Raw genomic sequence first — 25,182 nt, 5'->3', positions numbered from 1 at the left:
ATAAGAAGATATAATGGGCAAATAAATAAGTAAAACATATTGTAAAGTTGAAATAAATATTTTTATTTTGAAGTTTTTAATACATTGGAAATAAAATTCAAGTAAGAGCCCAAGGTAGTTTGTACAAAGTTTGGGTGGGTGGGGAGCCAGATGTAGGGAAGAAACATAGAAAATGTGTTAGCATGCTCAGGTTCTTGTCTTATTTGGAGAGAAAAAATGGAGACTGACTGGCTTTTTAAAAGTGCTCTTTAAAAATAAAAGTTGAGGGGCACCTAGGTGGCTCAGTCACCCAGGTAACCATCTGACTTTGGCTCAGATCATGATCTCGTGGTTTGTGGATTCAAACCCCACATTGGGCTCTGTGAGTATACAAGAATTGAGTTCATACCATGCATACTTTTAGACCACAATGCTATGAAGCTTGAAATCAACCATAAGAAAATGTCTGGAAAACCTCCAAAAGCATGGAGGTTAGAGAACACCCTACTAAAGAATGAATAGGTCAACCAGGCGATTAGAGAAGAAATTTAAAAATATATGGAAACAAATGAAAATGAAAATACAACAATCCAAATGCTTTGGGATGCAGCGAAGGCAGTCCTGAGAGGAAAATACATTGCAATCCAGGCCTATCTCAAGAAACAAGAAAAATCCCAAATATAAAATCTAACAGCACACCTAAAGGAAATAGAAGCAGAACAGCAAAGACACCCCAAACCCAGCAGAAGAAGAGAAATAATAAAGATCAGAGCAGAAATAAACAATATAGAATCTAAAAAAAACTGTAGAGCAGATCAACGAAACCAAGAGTTGGTTTTTTGAAAAAATAAACAAAATTGATAAACCTCTAGCCAGGCTTCTCAAAAAGAAAAGGGAGATGACCCAAATAGATAAAATCATGAATGAAAATGGAATTGTTACAACCAATCCCTCAGAAATACAAGCAATTATCAGGGAATACTATGAAAAATTATATGCCAACAAACTGGACAACCTGGAAGAAATGGACAAATTCCTAAACACCCACACATTTCCAAAACTCAAACAGGAAGAAATAGAAAGCTTGAACAGACACATAACCAGCGAAGAAATTGAATTAGTTATCAAAAATCTCCCAACAAACAAGAGTCCAGGACCAGATGGCTTCCCAGGGGAATTCTTCCAGACATTTAAAGCAGAGATAATACCTATCCTTCTCAAGCTATTCCAAAAAATAGAAAGGCAAGGAAAACTTCCAGACTCATTCTATTAAGCCAGTATTACTTTGATTCCTAAACCAGACAGACACCCAGTAAAAAACGAGAACTACAGGCCAATATCCCTGATGAATATGGATGCAAAAATTCTCAATAAGATACTAGCAAATTGAATTCAACAGCATATAAAAAGAATTATTCACCATGATCAAGTGGGATTCATTCCTGGGATGCAGGGCTGGTTCAACATTCGCAAATCAATCAATGTGATACATCACATTAATAAAAGAAAAGATAAGAACCATATGATCCTGTCAATCGATGCAGAAAAGGCCTTTGACAAAATTCAGCAACGTTTCTTAATAAAAACCCTCGAGAAAGTCAGGATAGAAGGAACATACTTAAAGATCATAAAGCCATTTATGAAAAGCCTACAGCTAATATCATCCTCAATGGGGAAAAACTGAGAGCTTTTTCCCTGAGATCAGGGACACGACAGGGATGTCCACTCTCACCGCTGTTGTTTAACATAGTGTTGGAAGTGCTAGCATCAGCAATCAGACAACAAAAGGAAATCAAAGGCATCAAAATTGGCAAAGATGAAGTTAAGCTTTCACTTTTCGCAGATGACATGATATTATACATGAAAATCCGATAGACTCCACCAAAAGTCTGCTAGAACTGGTACATGAATTCAGCAAAGTCGCAGGATACAAAATCAATGTACAGAAATCAGTTGCATTCTTATACACTAATAATAAAGCAACAGAAAGACAAATAAAGAAACTGATCCCATTCATAATTGCACCAAGAAGCATAAAATACCTAGGAATAAACGTAACCAAAGATGTAAAAGATCTGTATGCTGAAAACTATAGAAAGCTTATGAAGGAAATTGAAGAAGACATAAAAAAATGGAAAAACATTCCGTGCATGTTGGAAGAATAAATATTATCAAAATGTCAATCTACCCAAAGCTATCTACACATTCAATGCAATCCCAATCAAAATTGCACCAGCATTCTTCTCAAAACTAGAACAAGCAATCCTAAAATTTGTATGGAACCACAAAAGGCCCTGAATAGCCAAAGTAATTTTGAAGAAGAAGACCAAAGCAGGAGGCATCACAATCCCAGACTTTAGCCTCTACTACAAAGCTGTAATCATCAAGACAGCATGGTATTGGCACAAAAACAGACACATGGACCAATGGAATAGAATAGAAACCCCAGAACTAGACCCACAAAAGTATGGCCAACTAATCTTTGACAAAGCAGGAAAGAATATCCAATGGAAAAAAGACAGTCTCTTTAACAAATGGTGCTGGGAGAACTGGACAGTAACATGCAGATGATTGAAACTAGACCACTTTCTCACACCATTCACAAAAATAAACTCAAAATGGATAAAGGATCTGAATGTGAGACAGGAAACCATCAAAACCCTAGAGGAGAAAGCAGGAAAAGACCTCTCTGACCTCAGCCGTAGCAATCTCTTACTCGACACATCCCCAAAGGCAAGGGAATTAAAAGCAAAAATGAATTACTAGGACCTTATGAAGATAAAAAGCTTCTGCACAGCAAAGGAAACAACCAACAAAACTAAAAGGCAACCAACGGAATGGGAAAAGATATTTGCACATGACATATCGGACAAAGGGCTAGGATCCAAAATCTATAAAGAGCTCACCAAACTCCACACCAGAAAAACAAATAACTCAGTGAAGAAATGGGCAGAAAACATGAATAGACACCTCTAAAGAAGACATCCGGATGGCCAACAGGCACATGAAAAGATGCTCAAGGTCGCTCCTCATCAGGGAAATACAAATCAAAACCACACTCAGATACCACCTCATGCCAGGCAGAGTGGCCAAAATGAACAAATCAAGAGACTATAGATGCTGGAGAGGATGTGGAGAAATGGGAACTGTCTTGCACTGTTGGTGGGAATGCAAACTGGTGCAGCCGCTCTGGAAAACAGTGTGGAGGTTCCTCACAAAATTAAAAATAGATCTACCCTATGACCCAGCAATAGCACTGCTAGGAATTTACCGAAGGGATACAGGAGTGCTGATGCATAGGGGCACTTGTACCCCAATGTTTATAGCAGCACTCTCAACAATAGCCAAATTATGGAGATAGCCTAAATGTCCATCAACCGATGAATGGATAAAGAAATTGTGGTTTATATACACAATGGAATACTATGTGGCAATGAGAAAGAATGAAATAAGGCCTTTTGTAGCAACGTGGATGGAACTGGAGAGTGTTATGCTAAGTGAAATAAGTCATACAGCGAAAAACAGATACCATATGTTTTCACTCTTATGTGGATCTTGAGAAACTTAACAGAAGTCTGTGGGGGAGGGGAAGAAGAAAAAAAAATAAGAGCTTAGAGAGGGAGAGAGCCAAAGCATAAGAGACTCCTTTTTTTTTTTTTAAGAGACTCTTAAAAACTGAGAACAAACTGAGGGTTGATGGGGGGTGGGAGGGAGGGAAGGGTGAGTGATGGGTATTGAGGAGGGCACCTTTGGGGATGAGCACTGGGTGTTGTATGGAAACCAAATTGACAATAAATTTCATATTAAAAACTAAATAAATAAAAGTGCTCTTTAAAAATAAAAGTTGAGGGGCACCTGGGTGGCTCAGTCACCCAGGTAAGCATCTGACTTTGGCTCAGGTCATGATCTCGTGGTTTGTGGGTTCAAACCCCACATTGGGCTCTGTGCTGATAGCTCAGAGCCTGCAGCTTGCTTCAAATTCTGTGTCTCCCTCTCTCTCTGCCTCTCCCCAGCTCATGCTCTGTCTCTCTCAAAAATAAACATTAAAAAATATTTAAAATAAAAAAAAAAGTTTAAGTATTAAAAGCTTAATGAGAGCCCCAAACTGGAAATAATCCAACTTTCCATCAGCAGGTGAATGGATAAACAAACTGTGGTATGTCCACAAAATTCCTATTTAGCAATAAAAAGAAATGAACCACTGATACACACAACAGTGTGGATGAATATCAAAAGCACTATGTTGAGTGGAAGAAGCCAGACACAAAAAAGTACACACTAGATAATCCCATTTATACAAAACTCTGGAAAGGACAAAGCTGGTCTGTAATGCCAAGAAGCAGATCAGTGGGCACTGGGAGCAAGGGCGGGAGATTGGTTGGGATGGAACCCCAGAGAACATTTTGGGGTGATGGAAATGTTCCATATCTTTTTTTAAAGTTTATTTATTTATTTTTTAGAGAGAGAGACACTGCTGGGGAGGGGTAGAGAGAAAGAGGGAGAGGGAGAGAAGCAGGCTCTGTGCTGTCAACATGGAAGTCTGATGTAGGGCTTGAACTCACAAACCTGAACCAAGAGTTGGTTTGCTTAACTGACTGAGCCACGCAGGTGCTCCTGGAAGTGTTCCATATCTTGTTTGTGGCGATGGTTACATGTGCCTGTAAATTTATTAAAATTCATTGAACTATACACTTAATCTTGTATATTTACTGTACATTTAGAATGGGTGCGTTATATTATTTATAAATTATAGTTTAATAAAATTTACAAGGGAAACCATCAGCATTCTAGCAACAGAAAGTAGAACTTTCATACTAGCAGAAGGGGATAGTGGAGGAAAGGAAAATGAATGAGAAAACAAAAAACAGGAGGCTTAGGTGATACCTGCCTGAACCAGAGATACAGAGGTACCTGGGCCCTATTGTGGAGCCTTCAGCCTGAGTCCAGACGACTGAGTGGAAGTGGGTAGAACAGACCTCTGGTCTGCTAGACCAGAGCAGGCCCAGCTTACACAACTGTACTGTTTAAACTCCCCAAGTGATTCTACTGTGTGACATTTTGGGACCCACTCTGAGGTCAAAGGCTAAAGAGCAACGGAAGACTCACAAACACCAGCTAAGCAGCCAGAGACTGTCTCAAAAGCAATTGCCCACCTCCTTTCCACAGCCTACTCACCCCTCCCCACCTGACTGCCCCTTTGCCTTACTCATATTTTCCTCCCTCAATCTTTCTCTGACTTTCCCCCAAACCTTGCCTCCTTTTATCACTTACTTTGCCGAAGTTCAACAATTAGACTTTTAAACCGTCTAGGGGCGCCTGAGTGGCTCAGTTGGTTGAGCATCTGACTCTTGATTTATTTCAATTCAGGTCATGATCCCAGTGTCTTGGGATGAAGCCCCATGTCAGGTTCCATGCTGAGCATGGGGCCTGCTTGAGATTTTCTCTCCCTCTCCCTCTGCCCCTCCCCAGCTCAAGCATGCAGGCACAAGCTCAATAGATAGATAGATAGATAGATAGATAGGTAAAATGAAAAATCTAATTAAATGGCCTTCTATTATATATTTTTTTTCAAAGCCAAATTCTGACTAAAGTCAAAGGTTTTTAATATGTGTGGGCTCTTAATATTCCCTGTGCCTCAGTTGTCCTAATGGAAAAAAATGAATCCCTAACCCTGAACTCTGGTGATCAATCTCACTGAGTTGCAGGACAGCCCCAGGAGAAGAGTCCTGGACTCTCTGCCCTGTTCCATGTTCCCCCACCATAGAGGGAGTGTCGAGGGGGAAATGGACACACGCAGAGTAATGCAAGTAATCCTCCTTTCCTCCTCTCCAAAAATGACTCCATCTGAAATGAAGGAGCTTCCATTTAAACTCTCAGCCAAAGAATGGAGTAGCAGTGAGGCAATAAGCTGCAGGGCCTGAGCTCTGGAGAAGGTGGGGGTACACCCATGCCAACCAGCCACCTACCAATACCTGAGGTCCACCTCCCAGTGTTGTGCCAGCCAATGATTGAAGAAAATACTTCTCCAGGCACCTGGGTGGGTCAGTCAGTTAAACATTCAACTCTTGATTTCGGCTCAGGTCATGATCTCACGGTACATGGGTTCGAGCCCCTCATTGGGCTCCAACCTGACAGCGCGGAACTTGCTTGGGATTCTCTCTGCCCTTCCCCACTTGTGCACAAGCTCTCTCGCTCTCTCTCAAAATACATAAATAAACTTTAAAAAAAAGAAAAATTATTTTCATTCTTCTCTTTGTCTCTCCTTTCCTTCCTTTCTTCCTTCTTTCTTTCCCTACCCCTCCACCCCACCCCGCACCTCTTCCCTTTCTCTGCAGGAGACTCTTGTGAATGTCTGGAGATATATCTGAAGAAGCAAGGGGGCCTAATATTTGAACCAGCCTCGTTTCTCACATTCATTCAGCTAAGACTATGGGCCCAGGGCTGCCCTATGGTAGAACCCCACGGGGAAAATTCATATCATCACTTCATATGAATGGCACCTCCTGGAGTTGGGCAGTATATAGCTTGTACAGCCATACATGGCAACCTTGGTGGCCACCCTTTTCTTCTTTTGCATGGTGAGAGAGTTTGACAAGTTGAGGAATGATGTTCCTGCTCCTGTGTTTCTGCCCAGCTTCAGAATGAATCGGGCTCATAGCTGTGTTCTTATGGTGAAATCCCTCCAAACTGGCCACCCTCAGGACCTTGAAATGTGTTTCTGGCCATCTTGGGCCAGGGTTGGAGATGGGATAGGAATGCAGTAGAAATAGACTCAGATCCCTCCTTACCTAGGATCAGGAGCCAAACTGGAGTCAGGAGTCAAGGAGTCAGGAGTCAAGAAATGGCCCTTAACTCCTCAGTCTGGTTGGCTCCCAGATTCAATCCTGGTGATGGTTCCTCATTCCCTGGCTGAGGTTACCCCTGCATCTGCTGACCAATTTCTTGACTAGAGAACCAGACCAGCCTCTGCATTCTTGCCCTCCCATCCTTGTCTCATTATGTCTTCCCAAACCCAATCTAAGCCAAGGTGGCATTGCCTACATTTCTGTGTGAATCGAGTTACCTACCAACTCTGCACAAGCCCTGCATGTGCCTGCTTCCTTCATAAAACCTGCTGGCCTGGGACAGCAGACACCAGCCACCACAAGGTGACAAGGTGATCACACAGTGAAGCAGAGAACTTGTTGTGTACAACTTTGCATATGTAAGTGCGTCTTTCTTGGGAGACAGTCCATGGCTTCCATCAGTTTTCCAGAAAGGTCCAAATGGGTTAAGAACCACTAGAGTACAGTGTTGCACACCTTTTCATGGTTAGTAGGTAATGATCTGTCTCTTTAGAATGTAAGATCCCATTCACTTACTTGTCAAATATTTATTGTACATCTACTATCTGCCAGTCACTGCTTTAAACACCGGAGATAGAGCAGCAAACAAAACAGACAAAAATCTCTACCCTCCAAGGCCTTACTTTTCAGGAGCCAGAGACAGACCCTGGCTACATGAGGCATGAAAGACAGACTGAAGATTCTAAGTTTTGAGCTCCATGAAGATCGAAGAACTCAGAACTCTCTGAGTTTGAAGTTCTAAGAACTCTACAAAGTTCTAAGTTATGAACTCTGTGGAGGTCTTAATAAGTACTGATGATGCCAGCACAGGGGTGGGGATGACAGGTGGCCATAGTAGGAGCTCAGGGGCCAGCCTGGGGCTACCCCAAAGGAAACCTCTCATTGCTGAGCCCAGAGACAGTAGTGGTGGTCTATGACAGGAAGCAATGGTTGGGAAGTAGGGGAGAACCAAATTGCTCCCTACCCATGCCAGCCAAAACACTGGCCCTTCTGAGGTCCAGCTTCTTCAGCCCTCCCTGCTCATGTCCAGCTGGAGGCCTGGGGATCCCAGGCCAGGCCAGGCTGGGGGCACAGGCTGGGACCACTTTTCTCCCAGCAAGGAGCCAGAATGAGGGCTTTCTTCCCAGAGTCAGGATGGGTGAGCCTTCCTCACATAGGTGTCCCTGACCGAAAAAAGGAATTGTGACTTCGGTCCTGGAGAGGGTGGAGAGGGAAGGCTGCAGCCCAAGAAAGCACTCCTGGAGGAGAGGGTAGGAGGAGCAAGTGTCCAAGTGAGTATGGCATCAGGGCCACTGAAGGGCCCCAGGCAGCTCAGCACTGGGCAGGGAGGACATGGGGACAACAAGGCTGCAGAGGCCAACGGCCAGAAGGCCCCCACATCATGCCTAGTCAGGGTGGACCCCCTGTCTACAGACCTGAAATCTGCCCATGGTGAAGAGATTCCAGCTATCAGAAGGTCCCAAGTGGGTCAACAGAGATGAAGAACAGGGAGAGAGAGGGGCAGTTTGCCCAGATCATAGCACATGTCTGTGAAAGAGGCAGGAATCCAGGCCTCTGAGTTCCCAGCCAGGCCCCTCTACCGTGCCCATCCCTGCCCCACAGACAGGTGCTCGCCAGCCCCACCCTCACTAGCAACACGCACACCCACGCAGCCACACACTCACTCTGCTCCCTGGTAAACAAATGCATGCTCTAGACATACCCATTGAGCTTCTGGGAATGGTGAGACTATTTGCAGGAGGGGGCAGCTGTACACCTGACAAGAGAGTGTGGTCCGAGTTTAAAGAGTAAAGCATCAGTAACTAGCAGGGAAACGTGTGTATACCCACCAGCCAGGATGCCATCCCACAGCCTTCAGGAGGCTGAGCAGAGAAGGGTGGTGAGCAGTAAGGTGAGGGGGCAGGGGAAGCCAGAGGTGAAGGAGAGTCAGCAGGCAGGAAGGTGGAGTTAGTGATCCAGACTGGCAATCCATGAGGTGTCCCTTTATTCTTGATAGCACTGAGCACTGCATCCAGGAGCCCGGCCATTTGCAGGAAGTGTGGATTAGACGGAAGAGTCTCTGCTTTTGGTCTCAGCTTAACCTGCTTTCACAGCTTCCAGTCTTGGTGAGGGTCTGAAGACCTGGGCCCCCTAAGGTCCTTCTGGGTTTGGGCCATGCCCTGGGGCTAGATTGTGGCCTCATCCCTCTATACTCCAGTGTAAAATTAGCACTGCTCACTCGTGCCCTCCTCCTCCCCAAAGCCCCTGGGGGAGACATCCCCCCACTTTGTCTCCCAGAAACACATATGAGAAGGGTGCAGCCCCAAAGCCAAGCTGCTGTTCCGCAGGAGCTTTCTGAGGCCTGAAGGACCTAGAGCCAGTCCCTGTAACCTGGTATGAAGAAACCCCACAGAGTCTACCACTCCTCCCCGTACCAAGCCCTGGTCTGGGGCCCAGAGTTGCTCCCCTCTCACAGCCCTCTGACTCCAGCCTGACTCAGCCTCCAGCCCTGCCCCCAGCCTGCCTTCGCTCCAGAGCCAGCTGGAGCGCATGCCGCAAGGTCTCCACATTGTTCAGAACATTGTATCGACTCAGAGCCACCAGCCGCTCAAACTCCTCAGGCTCATAGGTGAAGTTCATCATGCCATATGGAGTGTCTGCCCCATTGACCACAAAGTCCCCGTAGGCCTTCTCCTCCGCTGTTTGTCGCTCCACACCTACAGGTGAGAAGTGGCAAAGAGGCCAGGCTGGGGCACTCTGTGGCTAGGAGTGGCCAGCCCAGAAGCCCCCACCCCTTGCCCTAGGACATCTGGCAGGACCCACATTTCAGCTCTCTCTACCATCAGGAGGAACCGGGCCAGTGTGGATCCTGAGGCCTGGAAGGTGTGGAGCAGTGGCCAACCTGGGCCCTCCAAGAGGCATGGGGTCCAGGAAATCCACTGTCAGAACGGCACCCCACCACCACCCTGGGCTGTGTGAGCCAGACCCCGGCCCAGGGCCTCCCCTCACCTGGGGCCAGGTGTGTGCAGAAGGTATGGTTGACGAGGGGAAAGTGCAGCACGATGGGAGAGTGGGGGTCCTTGGCCTTGGCGAACAGGTAGCACTCACGGGGTTCCTCCAAGTCCTCGGGGAGGACCTCGATACTTGGGAAGGGGATGCCTCGGTCCAGGCAGTACTTCTCTGTCATCTGTAAGACCTGGGCAGGGAGGCCAGCTTTGGACCCTGCCTCCGGCTGCCTGCACTCACATAGCCCGCCCACTGGCTGAGTGACTGCAGGTGGGCTACATCACCTTCCCCAGCCAATTTCTTTATTTACATAATAAAAAAGAGAATAACTCTAGTGGGGGGTTGTGGAGATTAAGGACAATCATTAGTGTTCCCAGTGTCATTCCTCTCCTTCCCTTCTCTGGCTCCTCCCTGCTTCCTCTTAGGGGCTGATTTCAATGTCACCAGGTGGAAACTGAATGGTTACAGAAGGGCACGTGGGAAGAGGCTTTATTCATCATCTAATCCCAGGCCTTCCTTGGACCCAGGAGGATTAGGAGGAGGAAGCCAAAGATAGAAGGGCTGGCCCAGCAGCGGGACCAGAAAGCTCATCCAGATGATGGAACCCATTGGCTACCCCACAGGGTTTGAGGGAGCTGCCCCTAGAGACTCCCCGAGGGGACCTGATGGTAACTAACGGAGGGCAGACCCAGACGCCAGTCCAGATGGGAGCAAAGAATGCTATTAGGACAGGCAGGGGCCAGAACAGAAGCCTTCTCTTCACCAGTATGGGAGACTTCTGAGGACCTTCTTTGGCCTCTTCTCCCACCTCCCCCTCCATCTTATAGCCTCAGCAATCCCCCTCCTTCAGCTGGGGAGACCAGTGCCACTAAAAGTCTTCACAAGGTACCTGCCCTTGGATTAGAACCCAGGCCCTCCATGAAGGGCAATTCCCAAAGCCCAGCCAGGCCGCCCTGCAGAGAACCTCAGTTCCTCCCCACCACACACCTTACCTCGAAAGGGGCCTCCAGGGAGTAGTCAAAGGACAGAATGAGGTCCACCGCTCTCTGGGGCAGCAGGCTGAGTGGGAACGGAGAGTTGATGGCAAAGCCCCCATCCACCAGGCACAGGCAGTCCCGCATGGGAGTGAGCTGGTTGGGGAAGGCGTCAGGGTGCGTATCTGCAATAGGGACAAATGCTCACTCTTCTCTCTCTGTAGAGATCTCTCCTCCCCTTCTTCTGATGGCAACAGAGTCTCCCACCCCAGCCCCTGGCCCTGCCTCCTAGCAGACATCCCAGTCCTTCCCCATCAGCCCCTGGGCAGCAGGAGCCCATAGCCCAACCTCCGGGAACAAAGGCAGTGCTGGTCCAGGTGAGCCGTGAGCCGGAGGCAAAGGCAGCGGGGGGACCCCCAGCCAGAGCAGCACCCACCTTTCCAGGCTATGAACTCCCGGCCAGCCACATAGTCTTTGTGCAGGCAGAGGCCCCTGGTGAAATTACAGTTCTCCGCGAAGGTAAAGCGGGAAGTAAAGATGTCCAGCATGGCCTGGGAGAAGGGCCCCTGACGGGTGAAGAGCCTGGTCCTCAGACGTGTGGGATCGTGCAGCTGGAGCTTCTGGCAGTCATCTAGATGGGAGCGCGTGGGTGAAATACAGTCAGAAGGGTGCTGTCTGTTCTCCAGTGGCCCTTATGGCCCAGGGGACCCTTCCTATCTCCCCCCACATTCACCCCTCCTTCACCCCACCTCCCAAGCCTCAGACCACTGCTTCCCAGAACCTCTTTTAAATGACCTTTTCTTTCAGCGTCCCTATATTTGAAAGTTGCCTATGACAGTGTATTTGTTAAGTGATAATTTATATGCCCTGTGAAAATAAAGTTGTGTATGGGGCGCCTGGGTGGCTCAGTTGGTTAAGTGTCCGACACTTAATTTCAACGCAGGTCACAATCTTGTGGTTTTGTGGTCATGAGATCGAGCCTGGCATTGGTCTCTGTACTGAGTGGAGCCTGCTTGGGATTTTCTCTCTCCCTGTCTGTGCCCCTCCCTCTCTCTCTGTCTCTCTCAAAATAAATAAATAAATAAATAAATAAATAAATAAATAAATAAATAAATAATTTTTTAAGAAGTTGCTACAATCTAAAAGCTTTTTTTTAAAAAAAGAAAACAAAGTTTTATATACAACTTCCAATCACAATTTCATCCATTAAAACACCTGCTGAGCAGTTACTGCGTGCTGGGCCCCTCCAGGGCTTATAGCCTACTTAGGGGGAGAGTCACATAAAGAGATCATAAATCATACCAATGCCCCAAGGTAAGGACAATGGTGGGGTGTGCACATAGTCCTATGAAACTTGGGTGCTGGGGGCGTGCAGTAGAACAGAGAAGCCCCCTGACAAAATGATGTCAGAGCTGAATCTTAAGGGATGAGCAGAGGTTATCCAGGGAAGAAAGGTAGTAAAGGTTCTGTGCAGCAGGGAGCAGCCCAAACAGGAGCCCTGAGGTGTGTGGACAGATATCCACCAGATGCCCAGTGGTCCTGGTCTGCATTGACATAACTGGAACCCAAGCAGAGAATTCAAAGGTGCAGTCTTACTATAGAGCACTCACAGCTCCCACTGGCTTTTCTGAGGTGGGCCTTCCCCTCCTTCCCCTGGTCCGCCTGCCACGCTGCCTCAGCAGATCTCTGGGCATCCACAGACCCTAAGCTACAAGTCACTTCCTCAGGACTTCTCTGAATGCAGTGGGACAGCTGAGTCCTGCACCATCCCCTCCCTCATCCTTTGTGCCTCCACCAGGGCCCCGACGCTGGAAAGAGCAGTAGGGGGAGGTCAGGGTGTCTACCCGCACCTGTGATGTTTACACTCCTTCTGTGGCAGTCTAGGAAGCTGAGGCCCGAGCCGGCAGTCTTCAGGAAGATCTCATCCAGGCTGGCTGCAAAGGCGCTGCCCCACACACCTAAGCAGAAAGACAAGGCCCTGGGCCCTCACATCTCCTCCAGCCCACCTCAGGGCCTGGCCCAGCCCCTGCCCTGGCCCCAGCCCTCCAGCCCAGACTCACCCTGCAGGTAGCAGATCCGGGGCTCGGGCTGGGGCTGCAGCAGATGCCCCATGAAGAACTCAGAGCCAAAGAGCTCAGTGGGAACATAAGCCCCGTACTTGGGGAAGCCGACCTCATAGGGTGTGAATTCGCACCATTCTGGGGATCCAGAGTGAAGGGAATGTCACCAGGGGCCTCCCACCAGGACCCCAAGGTTTCCCCTCACACCTGAGCACAGGAGTGGGAATCTCATTTGCCAAGAGCAGGAGGCAGCAAGCCCGCTGTGCTCCAAGGCTCCCATCTATATACACTGATAGCTCTGGCCTCCCTACCACCCATCGCCTCCACCTGCTTCCCAGGTCCCTGCACCCAGGCACCTGCGAAGTCTTCCCCACTGATGTTGGTGTGGACATTGATGCTGGCGTAGATAGGATAAGGGTTCTGGCCCTGGCTGACGGCCTCCTGCTGGTCAGACAGCTTGGCAGGGTTTTTCTGGTAGGAAGGAAAGGAGGCACTTGACTTTTGGGGGTCCCCTTCCTCCCACCCTCATGGCTTGAGGCCTGATACCCTGAAGAGGATGCCATGGCCCACAAGGGACTGTGGCTGCCAAGGCCAATGCTCTAGAGACAGCTCTCTAAGGACGAGGCTTTAGGCTGCAGCAAAGGTAAGGCCCCTGTGGGTTTTGTGCAATTCCAGGGTCACTGGGAACACTCCCTACTTGTTTCCCATTCAAGAAAGCATATTGGAACCCAAGGGAGTCAGTGACATTTGTTTTTTTGAGTCAGTGACATTTTTAAAGGAAAAACTGAAAACCAGTTTACTTTCTTTAAAAAGTAAATCGTTTGAAAATATGCATTCTTTCCTCAGACACGAGAAACCACTTGTGATAGACGTCCACAACGGAGAGCCACACAGTGGGCCAGACTCCGAGGGCTGAGAACCCTGCTGGGCTCTGAATACTCTCACCTCCCAGCTCATACCCAGCCTGCAGTTCTAGGAGCAGCATGGCAGCTGGAACGCTCTCAAAACACACTGTGCTAGGGCTTCACCCCAGACCAGCCCAAATCAGTATCTCTGGAAGTAGGGCCCAGGCAAGGGTGTTTTTGAAAAGCTGTGCAGATGGGGGGCATCTGGGTGGCTCAATCGGTTGAGCGACCGACTTCTGCTCAGGTCATGATTTCGTGGTTCATGGGTTCGAGCCTGGCATGGGGCTCTGTGCTGACAGGTCAGAGCCTGGAGCCTGCTTTGGATTCTGTGTCTCCCTCTCTCTCTCTCTTGCCCCTCCCTTCCTCCCTCCCTCTCTCTCTCTCAAAAATAAAGAAACATTTAAGACATTTTTAAAAAGGAAAGAAACGCTGTGCAGGTGATTCTAATAAACGCTGTGCAGGTGATTCTAATATGCAGACGGACTTGAGAACTGCAGACCAGCTTCTCCCCTCCCAGGGGTGAGGAGCCAGGAAAGACAAAGTGGTGTCAGCCCACTCAGGGATCCACCTCTTGTCCTCAGAGAGCTCAGACCTAAGGGACCTCTTTGCAAATCTTAGATCTTACCTCAGCACCTAAGGCAGAAGTAAGTGTTGGCGGGGCAGGGGTGGAAAGGAGCTGTGTTTATTTATTATCTGCTCTTCTCTTACCTCCTGGTAGAGGAAATATTCAATGAGGAGACCCCAGATGTCGATGAGGGAAACTCTGTGGCCAGTGCTTTCCAGGCTCCCCAGTTCCTGGGCATAGTATTGTAGGCGCTCCGTGGACATCGCCCCCATCTTACTGCTGCAGACCCGAGCCTGGGCACGCTCAATGGGGCCCTGCAAGGCCACCTGGGACCAGGCTGGGTCCTTGTAGAGTGTGGAGATGCACCTGGGCATAGAGGGAATTAGGGGCAGTGGGGCAGCAAGCACGGCAAGGGGAGAGAGGGAATGCAACTGTTGGTGAGTGACCCTGCCTCTCCATCCCTTGAACCTACTGCCCTGCCCCACCCACTCAAGGAGGCCTGGGCACTCAGTGCCCCTCCTAACCCCCTTGGAGGCAGGATCCCAGCACGCCCTCAGGGACTCCACCTATATCACCAGCCACATTCCTTCCCCTTCAGGGCTCTCCTTTACTCTGCATCCTACCCCACCTCACTTACCAGGTAGACCCAGAGACCCCACTCAGGTAGGTCACAGTGTCCAGGAGGCCAAGTTCCTGCAGCCCTGCCAGGCTGCCGTACAGGGAAGACATGGCTCGGGTTCCACCTCCCGAACCTAGCACAGCCACCACAGGCACCTGGGCACAAAAATAATCATAACATTGACCACCACTGTCGCTTATGAATTATTGCTTATAATGTCAGACATTTGTCTACGAGCCTTATCTGTATTATCTCATTGAATCCTCACAAGCAACCCAGTGGGATCCCCATTTTGCAGATTAGGAAACGGAGCCACAGGAAGGTTGGACAATGTGCCCACAATCGTACAGGTAGTAAGTGATGGGCCATCAGACTGAAGCAGTATGACTCTAGAGGTGGCTCCTGACAATTGTCTCGGGATTATATGTAACTGGAAGGTATCCTGGATTTCACCCAAAACTGTTGGAGCAGGGTTTCTCAGTCTTGACACTATTGATGATTTTGGACTGGGTTACTCTTTGTTGTGAGGAGCTGTCCTGTATGTTGGAGGATGCTTAGCAGCATTTTGGGCCTTTACCCAGTAGATGCCAATAGCATCCTCTCCCCCGGCCCTGCTGGTAACAATAAAGCATGTCTCTAGACATAGACAAATGTCCTCTGGGTGGGGGGGTGGAGGGATGAAATGACCCCCAGTTGAGAACCATTGGGCTAAAGCGATGAAGACCACCAAAGCCTGGACTTGCCCCAGACGTGAGCGGTGCCCAGATGTCTCTTTGGGATCAGAGGTGCCTGGTGGGGTCAGACTAGAAGCTTTCTGGCTGCTCAGCTTTTCCATGAAGCTTTAGCTCATTCTGCCCCCAGACTTTTGGTTCCTTTCCCTGGCCTCCTTTCTTCTATCTTGAAAGAAATGCTCCCTGGCCAGTGCCCACAAGGACACTCTCCCTTCAGAGCGCTGGAGGACACAGAGCTCCCTGAGAACAAGATCTGTGCCCTCTTTACCCTCTACCTCCAGAGAGGACATCTGGCACAGAACAGTCATTACCAAATGAACAGTCCGGTCTTGCTCACCTTGTCAGGATTCAGAAGAGCCTCTGACTCCTGGGTACACTTGTAGCAGAAGAAAGCCACCAACTTATTCCCAATTTACCATAGCTCTCTGCCTTGGTGTGGCCTTGCCTCCTGCTTCCCAGCCACGGCTCCTGTGGACCCTCCACTTCCAAATTCCTTTGTCTACTGTTATGGTCTGAATTGTGCCCCTGCCCCTGCAAGTCTTTATGTCGAAGCTCCAGTATGACTATATTTGTAGAAAGGGCCTATAAGGTGGTTATATAGGTTATGTAAGGTCATAACAGTGGGGACTTTATCTAATAGTATCGGTGTCCTTGCAAGAAGGGGAAGAGAGAGATTCCCCCCTTATCCCCTGTACATGTCCAGTGGAAAGGCCGTGTGAGGACACAGCAAGAACATAGTTGTCTACAAGTCTGTAAGAGAAGCCTCACCAGAAACCAGCCCTGATGGCACCTTAATCTTGAACTTCCAGCCTCCAGGTGAGAAAATAACTGTTTGTTGTTTAAGCCACCTTGTCTGTGGTGTTCTGTTGTGGCAGCCTGAGGAGACTCATATACCTCCCTTGGCCAGGGCTGTTCATCCCTCATTACATACAGGGTCCTGACCCTCCTGATTTTGCCTATCAGCTCTGGCAAGCAGGACTGCCCCTTCCTCCTCTGTTTCCCACCCTTTCTCAAGGCTTCCTGTAACCACTTGGCCACACAGTACTCTCAAGGGAAGAGGCTGGATTTGGTCTTGGTGACCCTGGGGTCCAGCTCCTCCATTTCATACCTGGCCACTGTCAGGCGCCTGGCTCAAACCCAGAACCTGCTGCAGGGCCTTGGACACGATCTGCTTCCTCTTGTCCAGAAACTCCCGTTCCCCATCACACAGGCCAAAACCAAGACGCAGGTCAAGGTCTCCAGAGCTGCCAGAGATGGAGTGGGGGGGGGGGGGGGGGAGGGGGCGGGTACTGGGTGACTGTTCATTGGAGGAAAGCCTTGGGCCCAGCCCATTTTTCACAGGAGCAGACCCATATTCCATCGAACCCCTTAGAAAGACCTCAGCAGAACCAGAGATGCCTTCCACCACCGGGCTGAGCTGAGTGGGCAAAGAGCCCCTACATATTCAGCCTAACATAAGAACCTTCCTCCTGAAGTCAGCCTTCCTCACCTCATTTCTGCCTTCATACTCAGAACCACCTCCTGGCCCTGAAAGAGACAATAGCCCCATCCCTGAGTGCCCTGAGTGGATTCTCCCACCCACAGCTCCTGTTGCTCTGGTAGCTCTGGCCCGTATGTGAACATCGTGGCTGAGCTCCAGGCTGGCCTGAACTTGACCCCCTCTGAGGCCCCTCCCCCCAGCCTTCTTTTGGTGGTCACAGAGCAAGCAGGGGTCCCTCGGGCACCCAGGCAGAGCCTTACCTCCCCTAGGGCCACAAAGCGCTGTTCCTCTTGGCCTAGGGCCAGAGAGGAGAGCAGGATACCTCCCTCACCCAGCTTGTTGGTGTGGGCCTCCAGCTCAGCACTTGGACCACTCTGTAGAGAAGAAAACACCCAAGGAACCCACCATGGTGAAGAAAAACATGCCTCCATGGTGGCCCCAGGATGCCCCTCTAGGATGGACTGATTCTATCATCCATCCCTTCCCAGACTATGGGCTCACTCACTTGCAGGACTGTGAGCCTCTCCCCCAGCTCCACATCCAGCCTGGAGCTGATCACTGGGTTCACGTGAAAGGTGAAGGTAGCTGGGAGGCCTCCCTCCATGGGAGGTTGCAGGGGCAAGAACTGTGGCTTCTCGTAGGCCCCGGGCACTGTCAGCTGAATCTGCCTAGAGCCTGGGAGCAGAGGGCCCAGGTAAGGGGGTGAGAGTGCGGGGGTGTGTGTGGCTCATGATGGCAGCGACCTGGATGGCAACTCCCCTTTGTTTCCTCTTTGGAGATGCCAACTCATCACCCTGCTCACCTTGTTGTTCTGTGGCCCACAGCAAAGGCATCATGAAGGACACTCAGGGTCCTACAACGTGCCCTGGTCAGAACTGGGAACCTGGGAGGGTAGGAAACACACAATGCCTAGGGAAGGGGGAAGGGCAGGGAGGGAGAGGACTCCTTGCCCAGAGTTTATGAGGCTGATGATTTTGAGATCATGATATTAATTATATAAAATATAATTCTATAATAATTATAATGTTATAATTATCATACATTATTACATTAATTACCAATCTTCAACTGGTAGTTTCCCCATCTTTTGCCTCCATTCAAGCTCTGTGCTCATCACCTTGGGGAAGGTTTGTGGCCAGGGAAAAAAACAGATAGGCAATAAGTTGTTCTGCCCTTTGTTTCCAAAGCGTAAGACCTTGCGAGCACACAGAGGGTGTGCAGCGGAGGTGAGAGGAAGGAGTGGGTTCCTGGGTAGAGGCTCAGAGGAGCAGAGCAGAGCCAGCCCAGGCCAGAAGGAGGCAAAGAGGGAGGCCTGTGGGCTCACCCTGTTCCTAGCAGCATTCTCGGGAGGAGGAAAAACCCCAGAGAGAAATGTGCATGACATTCAGACAGGGGGGACCCCACAAAGGAGCCCCAGACCCTAAACATGACTTGGGAGCAACAGACACCCAGAAAGCCCAGAATGGCAGATGCCTCAGGAACAGAGGTCCACATGAAACCTTTCTCCCAACACACCCTCCTTGGCACTAAAATGAGACCTGGAGACATGACATGACCCTGGGTGGGAGGGAATTAGAGAAAATAAGGAAACTGATACTTCTTTCACAACCATGGTTTATGGATGGAGATTGATATGTGTTGTTCAGAGTCAGAAACAATAGACCCTGGAGTGTCACAGACCTGGGTTTGGTTCCTGGCCTTATCACTCTCAGGCTGTGTGACCTTAAGCAAGTTTCTTGTTTGAGCTGGAGCTTCATAAATTAAGAGGATATAGTTGTATTTTCCAGGGTTGTTATGAGGATTAAAAGATAAAAGACATGTGAAATGCTGAGCACAGTGCCTGACTCAGAGTAAGTGCTGGACATTTTCTGGACAGGACTCATCCCATGGGCTCAGACCCTCAGTGTCAGAGGAGACCTTAGCTGTCACACAGCCTCTGCTGCGCTTCTGCTTCTGCGTCTGAGTGGCTACCCTCTGTGGCACACTATACTGGTGGCCTCAGTTCTTCACTTCTGGAATGCCCATGCTTTGTCATGTGACTTCACTTCCTCCCACTGAGAGGCCAAAATGTTAGTTACTGACTATGATGTGACCAAAGGCTTGAAAACCACCTGCTCATCTGGGCTTGCTCTCATACATCTGCTGATGCCTTAAGAACACAACCAGTCCAGGGCTGCTGGGTGGCTCAGTCGGTTGTGTCCAACTTTAGCGCAAGTCATGATCTCATGGTTTGTGAATTTGAGCCTCACATCGGGCTCTGTGCTGACAGCTCAGAGCCTGGAGCCTGCTTTAGATTCTGTGTCTCCCTCTCTCTCTGCCCCTCCCCTACTCACTCTCTTTCTCTCAAAAATAAATAAACATTAAAAAAATTAACAACAGCAAAAACAGAACATGACAAGTCTGCTAGTCACAGAAGGTTGTTGAGGGACATATGGCACAAAGCCAGGTCCCTCCTGCCAAGCCCAGCCTAGATCATGATGCATGAGCTCAATAAATGCTTCCTGTTGTCTGCCATTGAGATTTAGGGTTGCTTTTTGCAGAGCAATAGTTGGACTGATACAGCCTCTATGCTTGAACACTTCCAAGGAGAGGAAATTCACTACTTCCAGAGGCGAATCCGTCCCATCCTTGGTCAGTTTTGAGTGGTAAAACATTAAGAACTTTCCGCCTCAGACCCACCTTCTTGAAATCAGCAGCCCAACCCCTAGGAGAGAAGGCAAGACCCAAGGTCATGGACCAGACTCACCATACTCTCGATGTGGGGCTGTCCCGTCTTCCCTGAGGGTCCCCTGGATTCTCAGACAGGGCTGAGCCTGAGGAAGACAGGGGCCTGTGAGAGCCACCCATTCACAGGGCCCCACACAGGGCCCAGACCAGGGTGGAAGGAGGGGTCTCTGGGGCAGGGCCCAGTTAACAACCTTCCCAGGGCCCGTGCCTTGTGGGTAGGAGTCTTCTGTAGCAGCCTCCTTCCCAGGACTCAGAGGAAGTGGCCCTGGTGGGAAAGGGGAAGGAGGAGAGGGGCTCTGATAGTGATGCCTTTGGCAATCCCAGCAGCCAGGGGCCCAAGTAAGTGATGTGCTGTGCACAAGGTAGGATGGTGGGCTTCTGAGCTGTCTGCTCAGATGTGAGATAGCTTCTTGCCCCTGGTCCCTGGAGATGCCTCCCTAGCACATTTCCCCTCTCAGGAGTGCTTGAGTGTCCTTCACAGGCAAGTGGGCATGATAGGCTCAATTGTGGAGTATGCAATGCCCCCCAGCCCTGGGCAGCCCCAAGCTCGCCTTCCCTACTCACCACCAGGACTCCATTGGTGATGACTTCAGACGCAGGCACCTGGCTGCAAAGGATGAGGGGCTCATGGGACATCTGGCTCCCCTTGAGATGGCTGTTACTATAATATGTGACTGAAGCGGCTGAAAGAGCCTGGGGATCATGGCCAGGTTTGGGGGTGAGAGTGGGTTTGTCACCAACACTCAAATGGGTGACTAGACTAGGACATTCCCCCACAGGCCAGGCCAGCGTAGGTCCTGGTGATTGACAGCTGGAGCTGTCCTGGAGTCCTGGTGTAAATGGAAGGGTATAGGCACCACCTGGACTCACCTGCTCTCCAGAACAAATTCCACCTGCAGCTCCTGTGAATCCTACATGGATGAAGCAAGGAAGCATCCATTTGCAAAGAGCTCTGAAAGCATCAGAGACTGTCCCTGCCCCCTACCCTGCTCAGCTCCAGGGTCTAGAAGAGGTGACCGCTGTTGTGGCTTTTCATGGGCACAGGACACGTAGTAGCATCTTCATGAGAAGCTTCATGCCTTCAAAACTGTGTTCCAGGCCCTGTTCTAGACACTGAGGGTTCAGCAGTGACTAAGACAGACAAAGTGCTCTGCCCTCAAGGAGCTCACATGTTGGCTCCACTCAGGGAAGAAGTGTTTGAGGGGAACCTTTGTAGGGTTTGTGGGGTTAGTGGTGTAGGATAGAGAGGGGCCTGTCTTGGAGGCCTGGCCTGTGCTGACCAGGAGCCCTCACCTCGGTGTCCTGTGCCCAACTTCCTCTCCTTGAGTTCAATTCATTGCTGGCATAGGTGTGGTGGCTCACCTGGTGGTTGAGTGGGAAGATGTGTCTGTAGGGTTGCCCAGGCTTGAGGCTCCTCAGGTCAAAGAGTAGCAGGGAGAGCTGGTCACTGCCCAGGATGTCCTTATCACAGAGGGTGAGCTCCAGGACATTCTGGAAACAGGGCAGGCAAAAGGTGGGAGCCTGATGCAGGGCAGGAACATAGGCAGCCCTCTCCCTCTGCTGGCCCTCACCTTCACAGCACCATGGATCTGGTAGTGGAAGGTCTCGTTCCACTCAGGGTCACTGCAGTTAGCCACCATCCTTGTCTGGGCAGGGCTAGGGGACGCAGTAGGCAGGCGCAGTTCCACGTAGCAGTCAGCTTTGGACACTGCAGGTGGGGTGAGGGAGGGGTCTCACTCTCTAGCTCTTGTTGCTGAAAAGGTTGCCTGGGGAAGGCTGGGGCAGAGGGGAAGGAGCCAAGGAGAATAGAAGCTGCCTGTTTGGGACAGGGCGACGTGGGGAGAGCCGGTGTCCCTAACTCCATATGAACCAGTTACACCACCCATTCAACTGAATCCTGTAGTGGCCAGTTGAAAAGACCACGTGGCAGCACAGATAGTTGAGTAATTCCCTAAAAGAGCCTGATTCAGACAAAGAACTCCCCTTCCATTGTGAGCACTGGTGTGGAAAGCTGCTGGAGAGCAGATGATTTCTGGCAACAGTGGGCCTCACATGCTCACTCAGGCTGGCACTGCTCCACTTGCTAGTGTCAGAGAGGAGTCCATGGTCCGCACAAGTCTCCCCTCCAGCCCCTCCTGCCTGCCCCGGGGCTCCCTCACCAGGATGGATTCCCTCCACAGTCACCACGAGCCCCTCTGCCCCACTCCAGATACACACACACACTTCAGGCCAGCCCCTGCTGAGCTCTGGGGAGGCCCTAGGGAAAGGAAGAGAAGAAAGGGTGGAATTGGGGGTCACTCACAGAGATCTGTGCCCTGGATATTTCTGGCCCTCAGCACCTTCACCTGGAGGTCATAGTAGGGGTGGGTTTCCCGCTGAAACAACAGAACTCAGGAACTCAGTTCCAGGAAGCTGGGTAGGGGGCCTGATCTCCTCCCTGCAGTAATGCCCAGCTTAGTCTTCCCCCTTCCAGTCACAGAGCAGGAGCCTGGCCCAAGGTCACTGATGTCGCTGTGCCTGGGAGCTGAGAGGTCTTGGCAGGGTCCTGGCATTGGGAGTTCAGCATGTTGGTGATGAGTTCAGGCTGGGTTCAAAGCTAAATTCCACTAGAGACTAGCTGAATGGACTTGGGCAAATTACTGGATTTCCCCATGCTTCATTTTCCCCATCAATAAACGGGGGGTTACAGCCTCACAGGGTTGTGGGGAGTTTTAAATGAGAAGTTGTATAAAGTGCCTGGTATAAGTGTTTCATACATGTGGCCATTGTTACTAATTATGGTTATGAGGTACCACAAACTGGCAGCTTCCCTGTCATGCTGCTGCTATAGCTTGGGAACCTAAGGGAGAGCTGGAGTGATGTACTTAGATTAAATATTAGACGGGAAAGCTGTAGTCTATCCCACCCACTAGCTCGCTGACAAAGGCCACACCTCCTAGGAGGAGGCAGGTGAAGGGAAACCAGGTGTCATCCAGCTTGGACTGGTCCGACTAGTCGCTAAGGAGACAATAGCTTGGGCCAAAGAGAGATAACAGTAGGCTGCAGCCTCCTGGGAGTGAGGCTAGCCCCTCAAAATCCCAGCAAACACCTTCCTCCTTTCCCCTGAGGGGCTCTACATCCAGGCTAGGGCATTCTGGGCAAAGCCAACAGCTGTACGTATCACATGACCTCACTCTCCATTCCTAATTGGGGAGGGTGGGGGGTGGAATTATTTCCAAAAGCCAAGGTCTTGGCCAATCACTTTAAGCTCCACCAGGTTGGCTAGAGCAAATTGGTCCTAGCCCGGATCAAAACCCAACCCTGGGCTAGCCTGTCTTCAGAGGGGACTGAGCTCCCAGGACTCCTGCAGTCCACACGCCCGGGGGAAGATCAAGTACTTTACCCTCCATTGCCTCCACTGAGGTCCCCTCTTGTCTCTCTTCCGCAGCAGCACTGCCCCCAGGAGGGGCAGCCCCTTGCCTGCCAGCCACCTTGGCCAGAGCGCCCAGAGCATGGCCAGCCAGCCCAGTTCTCAGCAGGAAGCCCTGCCTGCTTTCCAGAGCCACTCTGTTCTCCTCTGGCTCCACTCACTGCTAGCTCAGGTCTGACAGTAACACCAAGGTGGGGAGGGTGGAGCTGGCTGCTCACAGGAGGACTCACAGGAGGACTCAGAGTTGGGCGGCCTGCTGGGGCTGGAGGTGGAGTTTGATACGCTCCAGGAAGTGGCTGGGGCCCAATTCCCTCAGGCAGGAGGCACTTCAGTCCCTCTCCAAGAGGATGAGGAACTGGTACTCTGGCTCCCAAACCCAGCCTCTGGTTATTATTGAGCTGCTCATGGAAAATAGATACCTGAGTCTCACCCCCTAGATGATTTGATTCAGTGGGTGTGGGTCGAACCCAAGTGTTCATATTTCCAACAAGCCTTCTAGACAATGCTGATGCAGCAAGCCCAGGGAATGGAAGCCAGTAAGTTCTGCCTCGGGGCCTCCGCTCCTCCAGGTAGAAAGAAGTCCTAAAACCATCTGCCTTCCAAGTCCCACCTTCCCCGTGTTTCTTAAGCAGGAACATGGAAATCTCCGGTTCAGTTTTATCTGGACTCAAAGGTGTTTCTAATCTCTTGTGGCCTCCCTCATTTTTTTTCTCCAAACACAGACCGTCTGCTGTGAACCAAATCTGCACTAGGCCCTGGAACCAAAGGTGAGGAGGACCCATCCATAGCCTGAGGAAATTCACAGCAGCTTCTGGCCAGGGCCCTCTTCCTGAATGGGTAGATATACCTGGATGGTCCGGGTATACAGATGGGGATACAGTCAGGTGGTATCAATAGTGACAGCTAAAACAAGTCTGCCTATCCTTAAGCTACTAGAAATAAGGCTTTAGTTCAGAGGGTCCTCTTTTGACCACCATAAGCCTCAGGCTACAGATGGTACGTGATGTCCCCTTTTCTGTGGACGACACTCTAGGTGGTATTTTTCCATCCAGGCAGCTTCCAGAAGAAAAGATTTCTGGGGCAGTGACCTGATGGGAGATAATTTCTATTCTTCAACCAAGACTTAGTCATCTCCACTCTCCTCCCCAAGGCATGAGGTGGAGACTGAAAAACAACATCCAAAAAAGAGGTGATTCAATTCCAAGACGAACACTGTAGGCAAGTTGAGACCAGAAACTCCCAGAAAAAAAGGGGATGACTGCCACTGGCCAGGCTCCAACAGGAGGGCCTATTTCTGCTTAATTTGAGCCATGAAGCCAAGACCTGTGCTGAGGTCTCAGAAATGCCTTAGTGCCGCCCCGTTGGTGGTATCCATGCACAGCATGCAGGGGACCCGTGGATCCACACCTGAGGGGCATGAGGAAGGGCACGGAGCTGGCTGGGGCGGACACGGCAGTCTGGCGTCCCGTCTCCTGACTGATGTATTTTCTGGGCTGTACAACACTCTCTCCTGGGAGTCACAGGTCCTGTGCCTCAATAAAGCCATGCTTCTTAGTTCCAGATGCTTTTCATTCTCAAAGAACACTCAGGATGACCAGAGATGGCTAAAGAGGGGGATAGAGAAAGACCAAACTGCCTTTTTGGAGCTGGCCAAAATGGACCAACCCTTCTCCACTTCTCAAACATCCTTGGGTGTATGTTTCATGATTCTCCCGGTCAGCAGGAGCTGCAGGAAGAGGCCATGAGGCCCTAATATGTGAAGCGCCCGGGGAGACAACTGGGATTAGCTAGAGTTCCTGTGTGTCCAACACAACTTGGTGATGTCAGAAATGTTCTATACCTGTGCTGTCACACCATCAGCCACCACAGCCACACTAGCTGTGCTGGACGGCACAGATTGAGA

At 50.1% G+C, this 25,182-nt stretch overlaps 1 protein-coding gene and 1 long non-coding RNA gene across 4 annotated transcripts; one reads left to right on the top strand and one right to left on the bottom strand.

Annotated features, from left to right (window-relative positions):
- Positions 1-6,305: 6,305 nt before the first annotated feature.
- PLA2G4F (phospholipase A2 group IVF) lies at positions 6,306-25,174 on the bottom strand. 2 transcript variants are annotated; one of them, XM_027067006.2, is made up of 20 exons: positions 23,253-25,174; positions 22,173-22,245; positions 21,442-21,578; positions 21,233-21,361; positions 20,741-20,781; positions 20,435-20,477; positions 19,890-19,956; positions 17,649-17,818; positions 17,404-17,517; positions 17,153-17,190; positions 16,772-16,907; positions 14,951-15,087; positions 14,457-14,679; positions 13,200-13,314; positions 12,844-12,981; positions 12,634-12,741; positions 11,220-11,414; positions 10,802-10,968; positions 9,813-9,999; positions 6,306-9,520 (listed from the first exon to the last, which is right to left on the bottom strand). In XM_027067006.2, exons 1-20 carry the CDS (start codon positions 23,361-23,363, stop codon positions 9,300-9,302), a joined length of 2,550 nt encoding a protein of 849 aa, XP_026922807.2. In that variant the 5' UTR covers positions 23,364-25,174; the 3' UTR covers positions 6,306-9,299. The 2 variants fall into 2 exon arrangements, with proteins under 2 accessions (XP_026922807.2, XP_026922809.2); XM_027067008.2 differs by lacking the exons at positions 21,442-21,578; positions 22,173-22,245; positions 23,253-25,174 and having other exon boundaries at positions 20,435-20,563; positions 21,233-21,305.
- Positions 7,559-13,657, top strand: LOC128315965 (uncharacterized). Of its 2 annotated transcripts, XR_008299223.1 has the most exons (5): positions 7,559-8,287; positions 8,821-9,835; positions 10,235-10,477; positions 11,008-11,160; positions 11,266-13,657. It is a non-coding gene; the product is annotated as an uncharacterized LOC128315965 (long non-coding RNA). The 2 variants fall into 2 exon arrangements; XR_008299222.1 differs by having other exon boundaries at positions 10,235-11,160.
- Positions 25,175-25,182: the final 8 nt, after the last annotated feature.

The sequence above is a fragment of the Acinonyx jubatus genome, chromosome B3 (assembly GCF_027475565.1).
Source record: "Acinonyx jubatus isolate Ajub_Pintada_27869175 chromosome B3, VMU_Ajub_asm_v1.0, whole genome shotgun sequence".
Classification (NCBI taxonomy): Eukaryota; Metazoa; Chordata; class Mammalia; order Carnivora; family Felidae; genus Acinonyx; species Acinonyx jubatus.
The sequence above is the reverse complement of the archived record's forward strand: the minus strand, read 5'-3'. Positions and strand labels throughout refer to the sequence as shown.

Coding starts and splice junctions, on each gene's coding strand:
- PLA2G4F (XM_027067006.2), bottom strand. CDS start 23,363: ATGCTCTGGGCGCTCTGGCCAAGGTGGCTGGCAGGCAAGGGGCTGCCC. Junction 22,246..23,252: donor CTCAGTGGAGGCAATGGAGG/GTAAAGTACTTG, acceptor CTGTTGTTTCAG/CGGGAAACCCACCCCTACTA. Junction 21,579..22,172: donor TATCCAGGGCACAGATCTCT/GTGAGTGACCCC, acceptor CCCCACCTGCAG/TGTCCAAAGCTGACTGCTAC.